The 20,809-nt window shown below is 49.8% G+C and overlaps 1 protein-coding gene across 2 annotated transcripts in view; it reads left to right on the forward strand.

The window, feature by feature from the left end:
- LOC142814539 (ubiquitin carboxyl-terminal hydrolase 2-like) overlaps positions 1–20,809 on the forward strand; it is a 280,351-nt gene that overhangs the window by 109,830 nt on the left and 149,712 nt on the right. Inside the window, exons 1-3 of one of the 2 annotated variants that reach the window (XM_075893390.1) lie at positions 4,374–4,855; positions 18,551–18,840; positions 19,580–20,029. In XM_075893390.1, coding sequence (XP_075749505.1) covers positions 18,613–18,840; positions 19,580–20,029 — 678 coding nt within the window. In that variant the 5' untranslated portion in view covers positions 4,374–4,855; positions 18,551–18,612. Of the gene's footprint in view, positions 1–4,373; positions 4,856–18,550; positions 18,841–19,579; positions 20,030–20,809 lie in introns of those variants that run through there. The other variant, XM_075893391.1, reaches the window with a different exon arrangement.

The following is a 20,809-nucleotide window of genomic DNA, read 5'->3' on the forward strand; positions in this document are numbered from 1 at the left end:
AAAGGCGGGGGTATCTACACATCATAAGCTTGGTATATGCACTCAATGCTAGGCACTTAAACCTCCTGTGTCGCTGTTTCCGCTGCGATAAGCACCGCCACACTGCCCAATGCGGGTATAATTGATATATAAACTTGATCGGATCGCCCCTTTTCAGAAGAAAATATGAGTGCAAAAAGGCCATTTATAGAATAACTGAGATGTGAGCTAGCTAGTTGGTAAGCACTCATTCTAAAAGTTATGGTAAGTAAACACGGACAGAACAAACAAGTCGCTAAATACAGGCCTTCTGAGCCTCGAAACACAGCTAGCTAACCAATCTGTATACGAGCTCCTCTCCGCAGTGCTTCAAACCGACTGCCTTAATTACACTCCTAAATATTGGCAAGGGCCGCTCGTTTTGCCTCCGCAGCCGATCTGGAGCACATCGCGGCCTTTAAAGACTGAGCGGTGGTTTGTTTGGTTCTCTGCCAAGGTCTGCCGACCTGAATTGTGTGTCGCGTGCTGATAAGAGATGCGTGCTGCTGCTGCCTCGCGCGTCTTCATTGATTGAAGGCGCGGACGAACCCCCCGTGGCAGGCCCGTGTGTATATAGTACCCATACGCCCTTATCGCCCCGAAGCGGTACGGTGGGGTATGGTGTGGTCTGTTTGTCCAGATTGCGCCACGTAGATAGCGGAACGAAAGCCTTGGTAGTACTTCTCCGCGTGTCGTGCACGTGGACAGTGCGTATAGTGATCGAAGCTCGCTGCTCGGCGAGACGGGCTCCATGTGTGTATGCATGCCCCCCTACTGGGAGACGCCTTATTCACTTTTACACTTTCATACTCGCCAGCTGTCTAGCGTGTCTGTGGCGGCATGTTTTATATCAGATAAGGGTCCAGGCGCAGCTCATTTCTTGCACGCACTCCTAAAGCTACCTTGCTTATTTACCATTTACCTTCATCCCACGTCGGGTAGCAAACCGACAGATTTTAAGTTCCCACGATTGTGACTTCTATCTATCTATCTATCTATCTATCTATCTATCTATCTATCTATCTATCTATCTATCTATCTATCTATCTATCTATCTATCTATCTGTCTATCTGTCTGTCTGTCTGTCTGTCTGTCTGTCTGTCTGTCTGTCTGTCTGTCTGTCTGTCTGTCACCCCTCGCTCTTCTATCATTATCGCCATCAGTGTTTTCGTTATTTGTACATTTCGCCTCCGTTCTGTCAGTCCAATGGTGGGAATTTGTGGAGAATGCAAAATACGCCCATTTATCCAGTTAATTATTTATTTGTTGTTTGTTTCATTTTTCTGACGAATTTCTCAGTCCTTGGAGCGAAGCGACCTTCGCAATACGCCAGCGTCTTTTTGAACGCATGTGTCGCTATTCATCGTGTATTCGTCGGCCGTATCGTCGTGTTTTCGTAAACGCCCGTCTTCGGAAAGCATTAGAACGTAATCAGAATCGATTTCAGTTACTCTTACACTCCTTCGCATTCTTTTCCCCCTTCTCATTCGGATATTCTTATCTCTCTTGTGCACGCCGGCGAAAATGGTATTATTAATCATCTTATTAACCATTCTGCTTCATTCCATATGTATATAGCATTGGTACTGGAACTGACACGACAATGCAATGACTGTGTCATTGATATATATATATATATATATATATATATATATATATATATATATATATATATATATATATATATATATATATATATATATATATATATATATATATATATATATGATGCGATTGATATAAGGCCTTGCTGTCAGGTGTTTTTCTCAAGGAAGACTGCGTATATTTGCGCTGTCTCACGCAGTCGACCAAGACGATGCCATACATAGCCACGTATTACAGTGTGATGTCTTCAATGCGCCAAACGGAACAAGGACAGTGTCGCGTCGGTCACGATTCGTACCACGATTCGGTCGTTGTACTTAATGCAGCAACGCATTTGTGGCCAGTGGCACGCGCTTATATCGGCGCATCTGTAGGATATGCCGTCCAAGAATACCGGGGTCCATAAATTGGCGATTGTCCAACTGATCCAATTGACTGAGCTGAGAGCGCTACCTCTCACCGCTTTAAATCGAGGTAATGGAAATCGCTTAAATGTCCTCGTTTCTACCCTGAGTTCCTTTTAAGGAATTTCTAACAACCTCTGAAATGCAAAGAAGCGCGTATACTGCATTCTGATGTTTCCCATATTTTTGGCACAATTGTGACTTCAGCAGTCTTGGTTCGCGTGTCGCCTCGAGGAATTGAACTCTGAATCAATTTATATGCCTTATATATCGATTGTGTATCCTACACTGCTTTGCCTTGCAGGTGCTTGCCTAGCGTGATTATTACCTGATTTCACCCTGTTTTGCGCGTTTTCGACAAAGCAAGCGGAGATTACAGCGTGCATACCCGAAAAGTGAGAAATCCTGACAGGCACAACGCTTAGTGCTGGCATGGTCCGCGTGCGTTTTATGAATAAGTGGCGAGGCGGAGATGGCGCCTGTTGGAATGGCTGTGAAGGCAAGAAAGAAACCTCTCTCTCTCTCTCTCTCTCTCTCTCTCTCTCTCTCTCTCTCTCGTTTGCACTCCAAGTGGTGTAGGGGCCCTTCAAGCTACATGATTGGCGGAACATGGGAGAGGTCTTTGCCTTGCAGTCAGGCTCCTGCCTAGTCAGGCTCCTGCTGCTGCTGCTGCTGATGATTATAATGATGATGATGATGACGATGATGATGATTACGAAGTTATACATAAGCCGGGACTTAAGGTATACACGGGCGCCCTCGAGCGCTACACGGTTGAAACTTCAATCGCTAATATCTCAGGGTACTTTGCCGACTGCTCGGGTGTCTCTCCGTGTTTCTAGCAGCTTCCGTTATTGTTATTATACGTCGTCATCGACTGACCTTGCTCGGTGACTCTCGGACCACGCGTCAACAAATGGCCAGCTTCCTCCGTTTTACTTTCTTTCCCCCTTTCTTTCCCCATCCGACGTATGTTTAATATATTTATGTATCCCCGGCGTTTAAATCGCCGAGAGCCTTCCATGCTTAAGGCAGGGTCAGTCGGCTCGTATCCCCCGGCGCGCGAGAAGCCACTGGAACGGCACGACGTCGCGCCTTTATCGTCGTCGTCGACTTCGCCGTCGAGCTACCCGTTAACGCCCGTTTTTTTTTCGTTTAGTTTTTTATCATTCGAGCATTATTCACGCATTACTTTCGCACTCTCGTTATTTATAAGGCCGCGCATTGCGCTAGGCACGCCATTTCCTGGCTAGAACAGCCAGGCCGTATTATTACCCTCGCACGTCTCTCGTTCTCTCTCTCTCTCTTTCTTCCTCTCTCATGAAAGCAGTCTAGAAATTAAGAGCTCCGCGAGCTGCTAGCAGCGTCACTTTCGCGGATATCTGGCGTCCGTTTTGCTTCCTTCCTTGCTTCGGCTTATAATTCTCCGCCCTTTCCAGCCGCCGGGTCCTTTTTTAAAAACTGAAGTGGTTAAGGAAGCTGCTTCCTATACGGTCGTCAAAATAACACGACTTTCTCTCTCTTCTCTTTTCCCTCGCGCATTTCAAAGAGAAATATTAACGAGAAAATGTCTACCCGTTTTATTATGTCGCTCTTGGCCTTGTACATGCTAAGCCACGGAGTGGCGAACGGGTGCATTCGCGTGGTTGAGGAAGACTTTTCGCGAGGCGTTGAGGGGTCGGGGGTGGGGGGGCGCTGTATACCTCGTTTAGCCTGCGTGGCTTTGAAAAAGTGCTCATGACTCGTCCGTTCCCGTTTTCACGTTGATATTAACGCCGTCGAGACCGAGAGCGTATACGCATTCTTCGCGATCCTCGGCGCCCCAAGCTGCGTGCAGTGCGGTGCGTCCGAGTTTTTACTTTCACTCTACCTGTCTCTCTTTACGACCCGCATCACTTAGCCGGTCTCATCTGTCGTGTACACTGTCCGCTCTCGAAACTTATCCCCGTACTTTATTTCTTTTTTTTTCTCCTTCCCTCAATGAACGGGTACTGTACGAAAAGAGCTCGAGCTCATTTTCAGCCGTGCCGCGAGAAAGAATCGTCTTTTATTTTATTTTCCTCCGCTCGTTCGCCTTTGTTTTGCTGTTTCGCCGCCGCATGGATACCGAGCAGCGGCGTTGCGAAGCGCCGGCCTCTTGTTTTCGTTTTGTGCTGCGCGCGCGGCGGCTCTCCGCATCTCAGATGGAATCTCCGACCGCTCTCCCTCCAGCGTCCAACTCTTTCTCTCCGCTTCCTCCTCTCTACATCTGCAGCGTCGGCATCGGGCCGTTCCTCTCTCTTTTGTTCTCTCTCTCTCATACGTGTCCTCTCCCGTTGGCTCGCATGAATGTCTGGCGGAGCGCCGGGTGTCATTCGCGTGATGCGCTCGCCGCTGTGCGCACGCTCTCCGCCATAGACATCGCGCGAAGTCCGCGCTCGACGTCGTCGACTGACCGATCCCGTCTCATATACTCATCGACCACGGCCCTGTAGGGTGGGTGTGTGTTTGTGCTTGTGTGTTGGTGCGTGTTTTCGACTCTGTGCTTCTCATCTACTCAGCGACGTCCGCCGAAGTGATACGGCCTATTAACAGTGGGTGAAAAAGCGACCCCTCCTCAGAAGGTTATACGGCATCTCCCTCAGCGGTTGAGTTTCTCGAGTTTTTTTTTTTCTTTTTTAGTGGTTCCCGAAACACCGTTCGCTCACTTGTGTTAACCTGTGTCTATCGGCTGGAGTCTCTATATATTCACTCGCAGCGGAGATTTTGTACGGATTGCCATGGTCTGTGGTATCGGCCGCGCCGGTTGAAGATACCGTTGGAAACATTTGAATTGTGCGCAGCTTTGGTGAGTATTTCGTCCAGCTGTCCAACATTCCCCCTCTAAACTTATTTTTTAAAACCTTTTTTTTTAAGCTTCTTTCTCATTTGTTCTGTCAGTCCGTACGACAATTTGTGAGCGTTTTTCAAGTACCGTTTTTGTTCGCTTAGTACAGATGCTAGCTAGCTAATGCTGAGCTTGGTTTCCAATGCCTATTATTACAGCGTGATTGTCCGGATTCAATCTGAGCCCAGTGATTGATCTTTTTACATTTTCACTTTTTTTTTCTCTTTAATATCTTGCATTGTTCAGCTTTGATGAATAGTTGTGTGGGCGAGTCGGCGCAAATGCGTCTTTACATGCAGATGAAAAAGAAAAAAGCTGCGTGGTTTATAACAATAAGTTGTCAGTGAGCGCTCATGCTGTGTCGTACTTACACAGTGGTTTTCGTTGCTTCTCAGCTCAGACTAAAATCTCAAAAAACATATTTGTCGGCAGCGCTCGGTATGGTCTTTCCTGCGATTATACAGCCGCCACTGGCTTTGCCAATCAACATGCCGGTTAAATTTCATGCCGCCTGTAAATATAATACCCCAACTAGCCACATTTCGTGGGGGGGGGGGGGGGGGGCACAGATTTGAGCGTATACCTCCCTGCGATTTGTTCCTCGCTTCTACCGTATTTATTGGCGTACTATCGCACTGGGCAGTGTTGTTTATTGTTTTATTCAATAACTTCTACTATTGTGTATGGCTAACTATTGCTGTATACCGTTGAATTAATGTAGGCTGTCCATAACGTAAACGCTGCCTTTATCGAATCTCAGTTCAGTAATGATCCGTCGCACTGAGAATGGCGCTGTAGTTTGTTGTGCCTGATTTATTGTTTCTTTTTGTTCGTTTTCACTGGACTTCTTATCCGAAGGTCCCGGTATCGAATCCCTGTCGCATTGCGATGTAGGCAATATGCTAGAGGCCCGTGCGTGTATATTTATAACCCTGGGTTATCGAAATTTCCGGAGCCGTCCAGTACAGGCGTATTTTATAATCGAATCGTTGTTCTGGGTTATAATTTACCCGGGCAGTTATGTTCGTTTTCTATTTCACCCCTAGAACATTGCTTACTGTAACGCTCCGCGTTACAGTTATCGTAGTAAGACGGTAAGTTGGGCCAGTTGGTTAGAATCCATCGTGAACTTACCTACAACGCAACACCAGAAAAAAATACAGGACAGGGAACGAGTAGAACCGAAAGAAAAGACGGCGCAAAAAGACGTTTATCGCCGACTGCTGTTCTAGGACTAGCAAGCGTGATGATGACGCAGCATGTGTACCGGTGCGTGCGCGAAGCTGCTGCCTTGCGCGCTTTGATCACCTGCGTCCTATAGGGTGCACGCCGTGCTCTTCGATCCGCGAATGCACATACCTTGCGAGGAGGCCTTGATCGCCGCCGTTTCACCTTGGAAAGGCCGGCGAAACCGTGGGTAGGATCTGTAGCAAGGTTGCGCGTTTCGGAGTCACGCTTTCGTAGCTGCCGAGAGGTATAATTTTCCGGTCCTCGTTTTTTTTTCACTCTGGTGTTTTTCAGAGTTTGGTGTGTGTATGCTTTCGGTCGTCGTCGTGCTTCAGTGATGACGTTCCGGTGCTATATATTTCGAGCAACCCCGTTCCTTTTCATGGCCCTCACCCGGCACAGCCTGTAGTGATTCGTTACCTTTGAGCCACGTCAGTTTTGTGTGTGATTCATTATTCGCTTCCTATCTAATGCTTGTGCAATGTGTCTGTAGATGCTTCACGTGTCCGTCCATACCATAAGATTACTTACTGATGTGGAATAGACAAGTTTGGCAGGTTCGCAAAGATGCGCCTAATCCTTTCTGCGTCTCTTTCTTTTGCTTCCGTAGTTCAAGCGCTACTCATCTTTAAATTGTGTAGTCAGACGTTAGCGCATTACCGTCTTCTCACAACCGCTCAAATGTGTGGTTTATAAATACATGCGCGTACTATGAAAAGAAAGGACGATATCAGCGTGATGTAACGCTGTCGTACACGCTCTTTTGGTTTCCGTGCATTGGGTCGTCTCAGATATATATTACGGCTCTCACCGCGTCCCCCATGGCGTCCTTTATGTTTGGATTGGATAAACTTTTATTTGATCCTCCAAAACACAGATCACTGTGTTGCGGTTTTCTTTATTTTTTCTTCTAGCGTGCACAGAGATAATAGGCTCCCAGCTGCATTTTTATACCGAGTTAGCAAATCTGTATTTCGTAGAGCTTTTTCTTTGACCTTTCTTTTCTTCTTCTCGGTTTCCCATAACGTGCAGACATTCGTAGTAGTGGTACGCGGTCTAGCTCGTTGCTGGCGGTTGGTTACATTGACAGGGTCTTAAGGTGCATATTCCATGCTCACTTTTCATCGTATATGCAAAAAACGCCGCTCCACTGCGTGAATTCCTCGCCGAGGCGCGTTGCTTCGAAAGGCTGGTGCTCTGCAGTGAAGTTCGAAGAACGCTTATACGCGCCGCGGTTACGGCGTGGCGCTGCTATGAAGCTCGGGGAGGCGAATGGGATACCCTGCCGTGGCGGCCGCATTTTCGAGGGGGACTTCTTTTTTTTTTTTTAAACTATTGGCACCACAGTTGACGAGCGAATGTTCCAGACCCATCGCGTTGTCACTAACCCCGGCACCGCTGGTCGTGTCGCGGCTTCCGTTCCGCATGCAGTGGCCGGCGCTCCGGGTATTTCCCACCGCGTCTTTTTGAACGACCGGGAGGCAAAAGTTAAGAGCCTCGGGCCCGAGTTCAGCCGAGCGCAGGGAAGTACGCGGCCCGAGACTCGCAAACCGGACATGGCGGCAGAGCATGCGCAAAACGAGCCTGCGCACCATGCAGACTGAGGTTATCGTGTCGTGTGAGGTTGTCCCCGTTGATAGCACGATCTTTACAGCGGGTCGTTCCTAATAGCGCTACGTGCTGTCTCCTCGCTCAGCTCTGAAGATACCTCGAGGGGAGGGAAAGGACGTTGCATCGCGGACAAAGCTTGAGGTTCCTTAGGGCGTGGCTCTTCAATATGGACCACCTTTTATCGTGTAGAGTTTTTCTGAAAGCAGTGAACGCGCTGCCTGTTTCCTTGCTGCATAGCCCGGCTACTTTACTAGACGGAGAGGGGCTGTATCTTACAAGTCCCTGACATGCTAGCTTGGTACGCTAAATATATGAGCTCTTTGGCGCAAAAAAAAAAAAAACAATGTGGCATACCCGATCGCGAAATAGGCACACATGTATATGCTACACAGTATGGTATTTGTATAAGTGTCGGGGGAAAAAAAAGGTTACGTTAATACCCCATTGTACATTGAGTTCGGAAGTACTCGATCATGTCATTGCACCAAAGGCAAAGCAAAGTCTGCCGTGAAAAAACAAGAATAGGCGACGAAACAGCAGATGCGTGGAAGAATACAACAGACGAGAATTCATGTTCGTGTAGTTTCTCGATGTCACGTATTAAAGGTACAGTGTGCGTGTGTCTTTTTTTGTGTGTGTTTTGGGGTCATTAGCCCAACGAAAGTTACTGAAACCTGGTATATATAAATACATGACCCCTCCACAGGACAGTGCACTCCATTGTTATTGAGCTGGAACTACGTAGGACCATAGACGCACCGTCGAAATGTATGACGTCATGGCGTTTGGAAGGTGAATTTCGAGGCTGCGTCGCCAGCCGCTTTTTCTCTTCCGGCGTCTTCTCGCTGCGAAAAGAGTGTTTTCGGCTAGTGAAACTGTAATTTACGATTAAGCGAGGAATCGTTTTTCTAATTGGCGTTCCTTTAGGCATTAGACAGAGACAGGCTTGCGCCGTGAGATGCTCCGAACAAGCGACCTTGGCAAAGTGGGTGACAAGCCATTCCCTGCAGATTTCTTTTAGATTAGAACCCGTGACGCTACGGTTATGCGACGTGACAGCAGGGGGAGATAGAGAAGTGATCGAGATAGAGAAATATCTCTCTGCTTGGACTGGTTGACCCGCAAGGACGAATGTATAGTCGCTATGCCGTGGTTTTTCCACATGATATAGGCTTTCGCGACTGCTTTCGCAACGTCTTGCCCGGAGCGAAAAGAGAAAAGTAATGTAAAATAAGGAAGCGTTTGTACAAGTCACTTGGGCTTATCGAAGTAAAATCCTGGTATTGCAAAAGAAACGACAGTTGCGCAATAATTGCATGTGTATACTTACAGTCGTGTTTCCCTTCTTGCTTGAGTGATTTTCCCCGTAGAGGCTTTCATGCTGCTCCGTACAACCACGGTCCACCAGCGGATATATATATATATAATATATTTCACGAAGTTCATGTGTCACGCTAAATCTTACCACTGCTGCCAACGCGGCGCTCTTCGAGTGAAGCGGTATATATATATTTTCTTATAATGCCCCTTTATAGCCCAGCCGGGGAGCCTCAGAAATGACGGGTTGTGCTGTCCGCCAACCGTATAGTTATTTATCCTCGACACCTCTGCTTGTGAGTCAGGGCTGTTTTTCTCTTGTCCTGTGACCCATGGTACGAAAGCCACGTATAAGCAAGTCAAGGGAACCGATGCAGCCGGGACGCACGTCAGACCGTGGACGTTTTTACGCTTTCACGTTTTGTTTTTAATTTTTTCGACCGCACGTCACACCGCTCTGCCGGTACGTTATTGGCTCCGGATGCGTTATTTCGCGGTTTTGAGACAGCTTCGGTTCCAGGCGCCACTCCGAGTTGCGAACAAGGGCGGTTCTTCGTACACTAGCTATCACGTTGAGTTTCTGTAGGTGATTTTTGGTGGACGGGGTATACCACTCACGTATACCTTCCGTACTGCGTGTATTTCCAGTAATTCCATAAATGTCGCCCACGTACCTCTTGTCGGTCGGTGGTCCCCTGGCAGAGGCGGGTGTCTGGCCTCTCTCCCTGCTCCTAAAGCACCGTGGGCTTCTACACACTGATCGGCCAGCCCATGCGCCTTATGGGTACCCCCTGCTTGCCCGGCTGCAAAGTCGGATGGGCGAGCTGCTGCAGATCTACCGAGCAGCTGTGGAACCGGTTCCTCCAACAGTCCCTTTTCCCCCGCGAAGAGAAAAATCACTGACTATCACCACCGGTCTGGGAGGACTCTCCAAGCGTTGCTCACCCATTTGCGCACTCAAGCAGACATCTGCCTCCAAGACAGAGGAAGAGCTGGCTGGAAGGCTTATTGCGTACATGGACGGTTCCGTCATCCCCGACACGGGCTCGGCCACAGCTTCCTGCGTTATGCCAGCACTTGCTTGGACGGCCTCCTACTGTCTGCCTTTTGGGGCCTGCTCTGCCGCTGCAGAGACGGCCGGTCTCCACCTGGCAGCAAACCCCCCAGTGTGCCCCGTGGCTGTCGCGTGCAACTCAAGAGCTGCGTTGCTGGCCTTGACAAAGCCGGAACGGGCAGGCTTCGCAACTTAGGTGCTCGTCACCAAACTGCATGCCCTCCTTGAGAGTGGCGTCGATGTTTCTCTGCATTGGGTCCCATCTCATGTGGGGATCCAGGGAAACGAGCAGGATGACGCCTTGGCGAAAGAAGCACCTCGCTCCGCGGTCCCCGTGTGCCGTACCGTGGTCGCCTCAGACTTTTCGAGGCTCAGATTGACGAGGCCGTTGCTAAACTACCACCTTGACGACCGAGTAGCAAGGATGGAACCACCAACCTGGCTACCTGACCGAGGTTTCACCCGGAGAAGGAGGTCCCCGCTACTTCGCTTACGCATCGGCTGCTCCTGGCCTGCGGCCCGGCGTCATCGGCTTGGCAGAGCCTCGTCCCCAGCGTGCGCTGTGTGTGGGGCATATCACACCATCGAGCACATACCGTGCGTTTGCCCAGTGCTTCGCACACAACGCGACGTCTTGCTCGCCACACTCCGTCGCCACGGTCTGCCCGCGGCTTCGCAGAGGGACCTTCTCCTCCCTGCAGGGCGCTACACCCAGGTCTTCAAGGCGGTTCTTCGCTTCCTTGAGGACACTGGACTAGACAACCGCCTATAGAAGCCGTCCGCCACATCCTTGGTCATGGACGCCATTTTTCTTCTTATTCTCTCTTCTCCACATCTTTAATGCCCTCATCCTACCCCTACAGGCGCTGAGCCATGCTCCCAATGAGGGCTGCAGAAGTTGCGTCTCATCCTTTCCTGAACCTCTCTCTCGCTCTCTAGGTCGGTCGCGCACGTGGGAAGGAAGCGAATGAAAAGCGCCCGTTATAGTTGTCAACACTATACGTACACACTATGTGCGCGTGCGCATATACAGTATGGCGTGCTGGCAATTCCGTTGCCCATTTGTCCATGTACAGTTGTTCCATGTTTTTTTTTTTTTCGGGCACTCGCACCAGGGTGCACACACACATCCACCGACGACCCCCTTCCGCTCGGATGTCTGTTATTTGTGCTTACGTTTTCTTTTTGTCCTTCGTTTTCGTCGTTTCTGCGTTCGTCTCTGCCTATTGTGGTGACAAGAATGGCCTACGCTTTTCTCACCGTACAGTACGTGCGCGGGAATTTCGTTTTTTTTTCTCGGTTTATTTCTTGCGAGCATTCATATGTTTTCCGCGTAACGACGCAAAGAAAAAAAAAAGAGAGCAACACTGGCGCAGCTCTTTTCCATGTCGGAGGCAGCGGTGTGGCGGTGGCTGCTCGGCGTGTGTACCTTTTGTTTTAACAGCCGTACAGGAACCTTCCTTTGTCAACCGTTAGTGAGGGGAAAAAAAAACGAACTTAGAGAGTGCGAGAGCGTCCGTGTGCGGAAGGAACCGGAAGCGCCAGCGACGGCAGTTTTTTTGCGCTGAAAAGTGTGTGGTGCCAGCAGCCGCCCATTCGGCCCACTTTCGGCGACAGTTTTCGTTCCCTCCTCTCCGTGTAGCGTAGGGCACTTGCGTTCTGTGCTAACCACCTTCCGCAGCGCCTTCTTTGTTTTCTGGTTACCTGTGTACGCGCGGTTGGCTCGCTGGTTTCGCTGGGTTTCGCCGCAGTCTTCCTAAATGCCAAGTTACGCAGCCGAGCTCGGAATTCGGTTGTTCGGCTGCGTCCGGTTTCTCCTTTCCGTCGTTCGTTGTGAAGGCGAAAACTCGGATGGTTCCGGTTTTGCGTCTTCGGCCATGAGGCATACGCACTATGTCGTGAGTGCAAAGACGCTCTGGTGCGTGCAATTTACCGTCGCTTTATCGTCGGCGTTGGACATTCAATTTCATGGTCTCGCGAACAAAACTTACCCATCATCGGCATCTCTGTTGCGCAGTTATCGAACCATGCGATGTGACAATGTGTGGTTCAGAATGAATCACTTTATGTCAACAAGGCTGTGTGTGTGTGTGTGTGTGAGAGAGAGAGAGAGAGAGAGAGAGAGAGAGAGAGAGAAAGAGAGAGAGAGATAATTAGGAGATAAACTAAGGTTTGGCTCGCTTGGCTACCCTCAACGAGGGGGAAGGGGACGGGGACTAATAGAAAGGATGCAGGACAAAGAACGAATATAAAGAAAAGTAAAAATAAACAGTGAGTGACAATAGCCAGACATGTGTGTTTAAAAAAAAATTACAGGATCCCCCCCTCCCCCCTTGTTTTTTTTTTCTTTCGAAATTGAATAGTAGAGATATGTGGTTCTTCGTTCTCAATACTCGTAAAAAAAGTAGTTATGCGAAGCAAGTGAAAGCCGTCGTTTGCGTCTTTTGTTTGCAACGTGAGTTAGCTTCACGTGCCAGGCCTGCAATTACAGTGAAAATGGTCATTGGAATTTTTCGACAATGTATTGAAAGCTATAGGGTCGGTCCTCTAATGTATCGGGGACCTATACGTCGTAACTGTGTGCCGTTAGGTCAGCAACAAACAGCCACTTATTTACGTACATAATCGACTGACGCATCAATTTGCCGAAGAGCTACTGGTAATACGAAACTATATAGTGAGCGCCTACGTCTACGATTTGCAGGTCATGCGGAACGCGGGTTTATCGCTATTACCTTTCGTTGGCATGCACGTGGTGCGTCGGTACTTGCGCCTTGAGACACACCCGCTCTTTGGCGTGCCGACAGTGTTTCCAAAAATAGCTGCGCTAAAAGCTGCGCCGTTTGTGTCGGCCAGCCGGGCCCGATTCGCCGTAATCGACGAGCACATCGTTCTTCCTATTCTCTTTATGTTTTAATCTTATTTTTTTTCTTCTGTCGTTTCCGTTGGTGCGAAGAGGAAATGGCAATTAGCGGTCAGTTCTGCTATCGTCGCTTGGAGGCGTTTTATTGCCAGAGCTTCACCATTCTATCTCCTTTCCTGCGTGATCAATCATGCATGCAAGGGGAAAAAAATAGAACAAAAGTTTTGCCCGCCTACGGGCAAATACACGTGTGAGGCATTACGAGACCAACGCCGACTGTCGTCGTGTCACCAGACAGCGTATACGGAATAGTGAGCTCAAAAAGGCTCGCGGCCGTATAGGTGACTTAACGAGGTTATAAGATGCGCGCTGATAGATGGTTAACGCGCGCTGGTCTCTTGCCTTTTATACGCAGTTAATGCGTTCTCATCATAAATAGGAAGTGTTTCGAACAAAGGTACATTGCTTTTTAAGCTCGCGCTTCAATTGCGTTACTTTTGTTGCTCACTAACGATGTTCTTCCTTCAAGACAACTGGAACTTAGTGTTGTATTAGCAGTAACTTTGCGTAGACCAACATGACCATAGCCAAGCTTTGGTTCTGCATCAATGTCTCGCGCTTTAGGTTCGACGATGAGAGCCTATTCTGCGGGCATACAGCGCAGAAGAATGTTTATTTATCAAAGCAAGCGCTATAACGAACATTTTTCGCACTTTCTGGATACAGTGAGGTATACGAGCAGATGAAAAATGCGTGAACACGGGGTGGCGCTAGAGCCGTTGTTTTGAGCAGCGGACTTGTCCTCTTCAAGGAATTGCAGCCTTGAAACAAAAAGAAAAGACCGCGTGTCAAAACGTTCTCCCTATCGACATTACCCGTGTTCATAAATTTTTATCATTTCAAGCTTCTATTTTCCCCTGAACTTCCGCCTCAAATTGTGAAGAATTCCTTCCGTGCCGGCTGCGTTGCGAGCGTTGTATAGTGTGGCCCCTTTTTTCAGTGACGTGACTAGTTTAACAAAGAATTTCGATGGTCTTCAAGCGCTTTTTCTATAAGTGCGTTTGCGGCAGAGAAAGAGATAGTGAGATCAATAAACGTTTATTGTCGTAACAGTGTTTCGAGCAATGCGTGGTATTACCCTGAGTTAGGAGGTCTCTCTAGTCCAGGAACCCTCGTGCTTCCATTGTTCTTGGCGACGAGTTGTCGCTGGTCTTCCTGGTCCTCGAAGGCAATTCTCGCCCCGCACGCTTCAGTTAGGTGGTCATCGTCCGTTAGTCCTGCTTCCTTCCCGGGAAGTCGTCTCAAGTTGCATACTGCGGCTTGCATGACACTGCTATTCAATGAACAAGTGTGCCAGGGTGCCCGGTAGGCTTCAGAGCGAGCACGTGTATCTGTGCTTCGTCGGGTGGCTTGGGTGCATCAATGTTGCATGTGCTCTGCTTTGCGCGCGTCTAAATACCACGCTGTTTTTTTTTTTTGTCAGTTTTGGCTGTGGTGGATGATATACACGCTTGTCGTTCCACTCTGTAGCGTTGGAGTGTCATATGCATGGATCAAATGGCCGTAGCGGTGTCAAAATCGCGATCTTTTCAACTACCGGTCATACAGTAACTATCCAAGATACTCGTCGAAAGAGGGACTCTTCAGAACGAATGGACTCGCACAGCTAATCAGATTTAAGGCACGTCTCGCGAGGACTTCGCCATGAAGACGCTGCACAGCATAGACGCCGTCGAGGGTCCCAGCAGCTTCCGAGGAGTTGGTCCCACATACAAGAACGACAGAAAACCACTTTGACAAGAGGCGAATATCGCGGCGGACGCGTTTTCCGAACGGGCCGGGCCTCCTCCTCCTCCTTCCTCGTGCTTCAGGACGTCTCGTGCAGCCTCGCGTTGGTTGCGCCACCGATCCCGCCGCACGTTTCCTGTTTTGGCCGCTCGCTCGGCTATCTTGCCATGCGCGTTCCCAACGCTGTTGTGTACGCACTACAGAGGCGGAAACGGTCGTGTCGATTCGCGCCGTTGTGGTACAGCTTATGTGACCGCGTCACCGCCCTCCCGCCGTACATGTATTATCCGTACCGCCCGATTTCAGTAGGAACGCGTTACTTTCGTGTTACTCCTTTCCTCGTACAAGTTTCTTCTATTACGTGAGTTTTCGCAAGCGAGTTCCCTGTCACCACAGGCTCGGCAATCCCGCAAATAGGCGGCGCAAACGCGTTCTATATGCACTCAGTCACCTGCTATTTTTTTTCCCGTGAATATATTCTGGTGTTTTCGTTTAGTTCCGCTAGCTATCCATTCACTGGTGACCGGTACGCTGAAATTTGTCTTTTTCCCCGTTCGCAAAGCAATAACGTCGCTGCTGTGTCTCTAACTCGTTTTGTATTTTTTGGCGTTCCAATAAAATTAAAAAAAAAAATCCGCGCACGTGTTTTCCGAACCGTGCGCGTTGATTTTTCTGGTACATTCCCCGAAACTGTGGCGCGCTATAATTACCTCCACTTGTCGTTTTCTTTTTTTTTTGTTGTTGTAATCCAGAGATTCCGCCTTGGTTGGATGTTCTACGTATTTGCCTAACGTCGTGTACTCAGGAAAACAAACTGTAATCGCGATCCTGGCAGTGTTCAGCGAAATGGCTGCTGACTAAACTTGTGAGCGAGTGCACACGCTCGTGCGGGCTTTCGTTATGTAGTACAGCATTGCTTACCCGTCAAGATGGTCTATAAGGGGGTGCCCGAAGGTCGCGGCATTCTAGGTCACTCTGGTCGCGGGATGGAATCCCGGCCGCGGCTGCCTCGTTCCGATGGAGGCGAAAATGCGAGGCCCGAAATGGTTCCTGAAATATTTCAGGAACCTCACTGTGGTCCGAATTTCCGGAGCACTACGGCGTCTCTCAATCGTATTGATATCCTAGGGCGCTAAGCCCGAAACCCCAACAATTATTGCCTTAACGCAGTGCTCACAATGCTCGCAGTGTTCAGCGATATGACGGTTTACTGAACTTTTGAGCGATTGCGCATGCTCCCGCGTTCTCTCGTTGATACACCGCTTCTTCGAGTTGAGCAATACACGAGCTTCAGCTCACTTCGTGCGTCACTTGCAATGGCGATCTGTTCATCTTTGTTCGACCTTGCTTTTCTTTCTTTTTTCTCTGTCTTTGCGTGCACATGGTGAGAATAGATATCGGGACGCTGCCGCGGCTGGTAGTGGTGCCTGTTGTCGACGGACGTGTGTGGTATGCGACTATTTCAGATAAGAACCGTCCCGCCGCCGAGCTCGGTGGCTTTCCAGGAGGGACGTATGCGTCTTCCGTCGTTTGTGTACTTTATCTTTCGACGTTGCGCAGCCGACACTCACGCGATGCCTCGGCGTGCATCGCGGAGAGACGTACTTAAGCTTCCGCGATTACGAGGTGGCCGAAGACGTCACGTGGGGAAAGGAATGTCTCCACCGCTCCGCGCGGAGGACTAGACGGTTTCCTCCGCGCGAGAGATAACGCGAAAAGGAAGGAAATCCGCGCTATGTCGCTGATGCGCGTGCGCAGAGCGTGCATTGCTGCGCGATGGTATACCGTGTATCCTTCTGCATATCCCTGTCCCGGTGGATTCTCGTTAACGTGCACTTCGTAGACCACAGGCGAAGCTACTGAAGACGGTGTACTCTCTTTTGCAGACTAACTTCTCTTTTGCAGACTTGGACGAGCCTCGAGACTCTAGATAGCGCTTGAGACGTGCTGTGCGCCCCGGTGCGGTGGTCTAGTGACTAAGGTACTCGGCTGCTGACCCGCAGGTCGCGGGATCGAATCCCGGCTGCGGCGGCTGCATTTTTGATGGAGACGAAAAGGCCGTAGGCCCGTGTGCTCAGATTTGGGCGCACGTTGAAGAACCCCAGGTGGTCGAAATTTCCGGAGCCCTCTACTACAGTCTCTTTCATAATCATATGGTGGTTTTGGGACGTTAAACCCCGCATATCACCATCAGAAAACTCTTGAAGAAAAAAAATTGTGTTTGCGCAAGCCGCGCGTGCCTTTCGCGGTGTACAGACGGGTCCACTGTTAAAGGAAACACCTGCGTGAGCAGCATGTTTAAATTTCACTATCTTACGGAGTCATAGCAGCTTAGATATGCATACGACTGCTGGTGGCTAAACGTTCCGACTCCTCTAGACTGACTATTGACTTGCATGAAAATTGTTTCTTAATCCACTTGCTCTTAGAGGGCCACGAATATTAATGGTGTGCATTCGAGTGTTCCCTTTAACAGTGGACCATACTGTATACATGTCCTCAGCAAGATTCACTCGAACGCTCCGCGGTGTGTCCAGAAATTGTTTGGCTTCAGCGCCGCGTAGCTTTGTGTTGTGTTGCCGATATGCTGCCCCTGCATGCCGACATACTAAACAAGCATACTGAAGCATTGGCAACATCACCCAGCACTTCGTGGCTGACATCGATCGAACCAGTTCAGGGCACGCTGTGGAGCGTTCGAGTGAAGCTTGCTGACGACTGTACATACGTGTGTATACACTGAAGGGTACGAACATATGTGATGGCCCTGGCATCGATAGTTGAGGGGGGGGGGGGGGAGCTATTTAAGGCAGTTATAGGAGGATACGGTCATGACACGGTCATGCGAAAACACAGCTGTGGCGTGGGTTCCTTCATTAAGGCTGATCCACACTATCGACTAATTAAATAACGTCGCGCGACCAAGTTACTCGCAAAGTGGCTTGATTGCCTTGGTTGCTTGCTGCTCGATTTTCGAGTCACGACACTGCAGTCGCAAACCTTTGAACTGCTCAGATACGCAGGAACAGGACGTCAGCTAATCGTTCGGGGCAATGACAACGCGAGCAGACGTGAATCCTTTGAGGAGACGGTCATACGTCGCATGCAAGCGTAAACTTTGGTCGCGTACACAGAGTCGATGTTTGGTCGCCAGCCGCAAATGTTCGCGCGAGCGGTTTTAACCGCAGGTGTGAATGAGCTTCCACTGTTCATACTGCGCTTGTAGCATTCGTTCGTGCATCTGGTGCAGACTGAACACGCTGGAATTTGACATACCTTTCAATACTTAGTAACACTGTGCCCGTTGTGGACACCGCCGGTGAACAGGGCGCAGTGATGACTTTCCTCCTGCCGCTGTCAACTCATGTGTCCCCCTCAATACGCAGTCGCAAAGTGCGAGCCCCAGAACGTCCCTTTAAATGTATGCGCATCCGTAATAAGCACAATTAAGTTAAAGGGCATGCAAGGACGCTCTAATGATAGGTTGAAGTTCAGCACGCAACGGACCAAGCAGCTTCATTTAGCAGGCTAGTCAGTGGCTATTTCACTGCACGAGTCTACCTCATTTTTGTGTCTCTAGGAATTAATTAAATGTCCGTAAAAGGCCAATAAATATGTCCCGCATATATATAATTACTATTATTAGGTCGCTATCGCGAAGTATGTTTCCACACTGCTGATGAAAAAAAAAAACTGACGTCAGATATCACAGTGATAATCGATAAGATGGCTCAATATGATGTATCGCGGTCATCGGTGGAGTGGCTATACATTCGCTATGACTTTTCTGCCGCAGAGGGGAGGAGTATCCCGCGGGGGTTAGCCGCCCTCAGTGTCGTCGTAGCCGGCCGTGGGGGCATGCCTCGCGAGCTGGCCGACGTGCAAGTGGTGTCCAGGATGCCCGTGCCGTCGTCTCACCTGTACTCGTCGCGCTCGTCGCACCTCTACTCGTCCACCTCGTCGCTCAGGTCGACGAGCCTCGACCGGCGCTCGGCTACCCTGCGTGACAGCTCGTCGAGCTCGTCATCGGGCACCAGCTACATTTCCCGGTTGCCGCCCAGGCCCTCGTTCGAGCACCGATCCAAGGTACGTATGATGCACGGGACTAGATGGTGTATGAAACCAGTTTTCTGCTGTACCTTGTTCGAGATTTTTGTAGAAGTTACTGATGAGATCACTCTAACGCTACTCTATCTGTTCGGAGCTTCATGTGGGCATACGAGTATGGAAATGATGAGTGGTTCACGGATTTATGTAGTTGTCTTTGTCACTGCAAACGGTTGCACTCTTTCGTTTACAGGGGGCCTTTGTTGTTGTTGTTGTTGTTGTTGTTGTTGTTGTTGTTGTTGTTGTTGTTGTTGTTTAGGGAATTGTATTGCACGTGTGGTGGGTGTTGTGCTACCTTTAGAGCCGGCTACCTTTGAAGCTAGCTTTGGGCCGTCTGATGCAGTGCTATACTGTAAGTGCAAATGCTACAGTCCACTTCATGGCAGTCCAGTGCTTCTAGCTGAACGCAGGACTTCCATGTACCCGTCCTTCAGCGTCCGGAGAAGCGTTTCCTGCTGCTTTGCGCATATGTATAAACGATTCAAAGATATCATGGTGTAACCTATACAAAATTCTAATGTGCGTGTGATATCAGGGAGTTTTCCAATAGCATACAAGCTTCGCGTTTGCGTAGCGCATGCGCCGTACGATCACCTCTTGCGGGTTCCCGTAGAGTGACAAACGCTAATGCAACGCCCGCAAGCTTTACGTACGCTATACGATAATTATGTACACATCCTCTGTCAACTAACCTGTTTGCTCTCTCACCTCTGTACAGGTGGTGTCCGACCTGCCGCGCCTGTCGTCGCGCGTGGTGCTCGACGTGTCCTCGGGCAGCCGTCGCAGCCTGACGCGTCAGCGCTCGGGGGACGCCATCTCGGACGCCGGCTCGCCCGTGCTCACCCGCTACCGCGACCTGGGCACCGACTCGCCCTCGTCGCGCGCAAGCTCGCCCGCGCGGCGACTGCTGGACGAGAACTGCAACCGCGCCTCGACCCCGACGCGGCGCCTGGACTGGAACCACAACGTGTACAATGGAGGCGGAGGAAGCCACTCGCTGCCGCCGGACAGTCCCGGCAGGGACTCCGGGGCCTCCATCTCGCCGGCCTCGTCGCGACACTGGCGGAACCTGGGCTCGTCCACCAGCTCCGTGGACTCGGGAGGTTCCTCGTCTTCCGACTGCTCGCCCGGACTGAGGCGCGTCCGCAGGCTGTCCCTCACCTCGGAGGTGAGTACATGCACGTCTCACATCATACTTCAACCTCCGAGAGGGACTTGTACGCAGTAGACCCTAGTAACGGGCGGTGGCGGGGTTCGGTGGCATTGCTTGCGAAATCGCCGCTACGAAGCGGGAGGCGTGTGCCTTCTCTGGCACATTCCAAGTGCAGCACTCGCGGATTGAAGTGCGATTATTTAGGGGTAATTAATGCTCGTAATTTAGCTTCCAACGTCCTTCGGACTTCGTGTTATATGAGCGTAATTAAGACTCGTACAATTGCATCAGATCCAACTTTACCTTCAGTGACCAGGTGTTGCTGCGGCAGGGCACAGTTAGCAGGACCCATTGCACATAGCAGTCGTTATTGAGGAAAAAGTGAGAAAAGAAGGAGAAGACGCATTCGATTCGTGAATATTGTTACGTCTACGGATTTGTGTGTGCCGTATCACGTATGAAAATTTTCAGCATACAAAGAAACCACCTTTTGGGTGTCGATTGTGATGGACGACTCATCGTATGTCGTATTTGCGTGTCTCGTGCTTTCGTCATTTGTCACATTTCAGGCAACTAGATGTACGGCGATTTTTAGTTCGCGTCTACGTCAAAGACACGAAGATAGGTCAGCGTGGCTGCTTTACCGAGCCTTCGATTTTACTTCAGACACATCTTTGTCTGTAGCAGTTCGCAATCTCCAGCTTGAACTATCACCCAATGCGCCTGTTTTAGAAACTGTGTACACTGTTATGGCCGTCTGATCTGGCGTTTTCGTTAATTTTGCGCTATATGTCA

This window comes from Rhipicephalus microplus, chromosome 4 (genome assembly GCF_043290135.1).
Source record: "Rhipicephalus microplus isolate Deutch F79 chromosome 4, USDA_Rmic, whole genome shotgun sequence".
Lineage (NCBI taxonomy): Eukaryota > Metazoa > Arthropoda > Arachnida > Ixodida > Ixodidae > Rhipicephalus > Rhipicephalus microplus.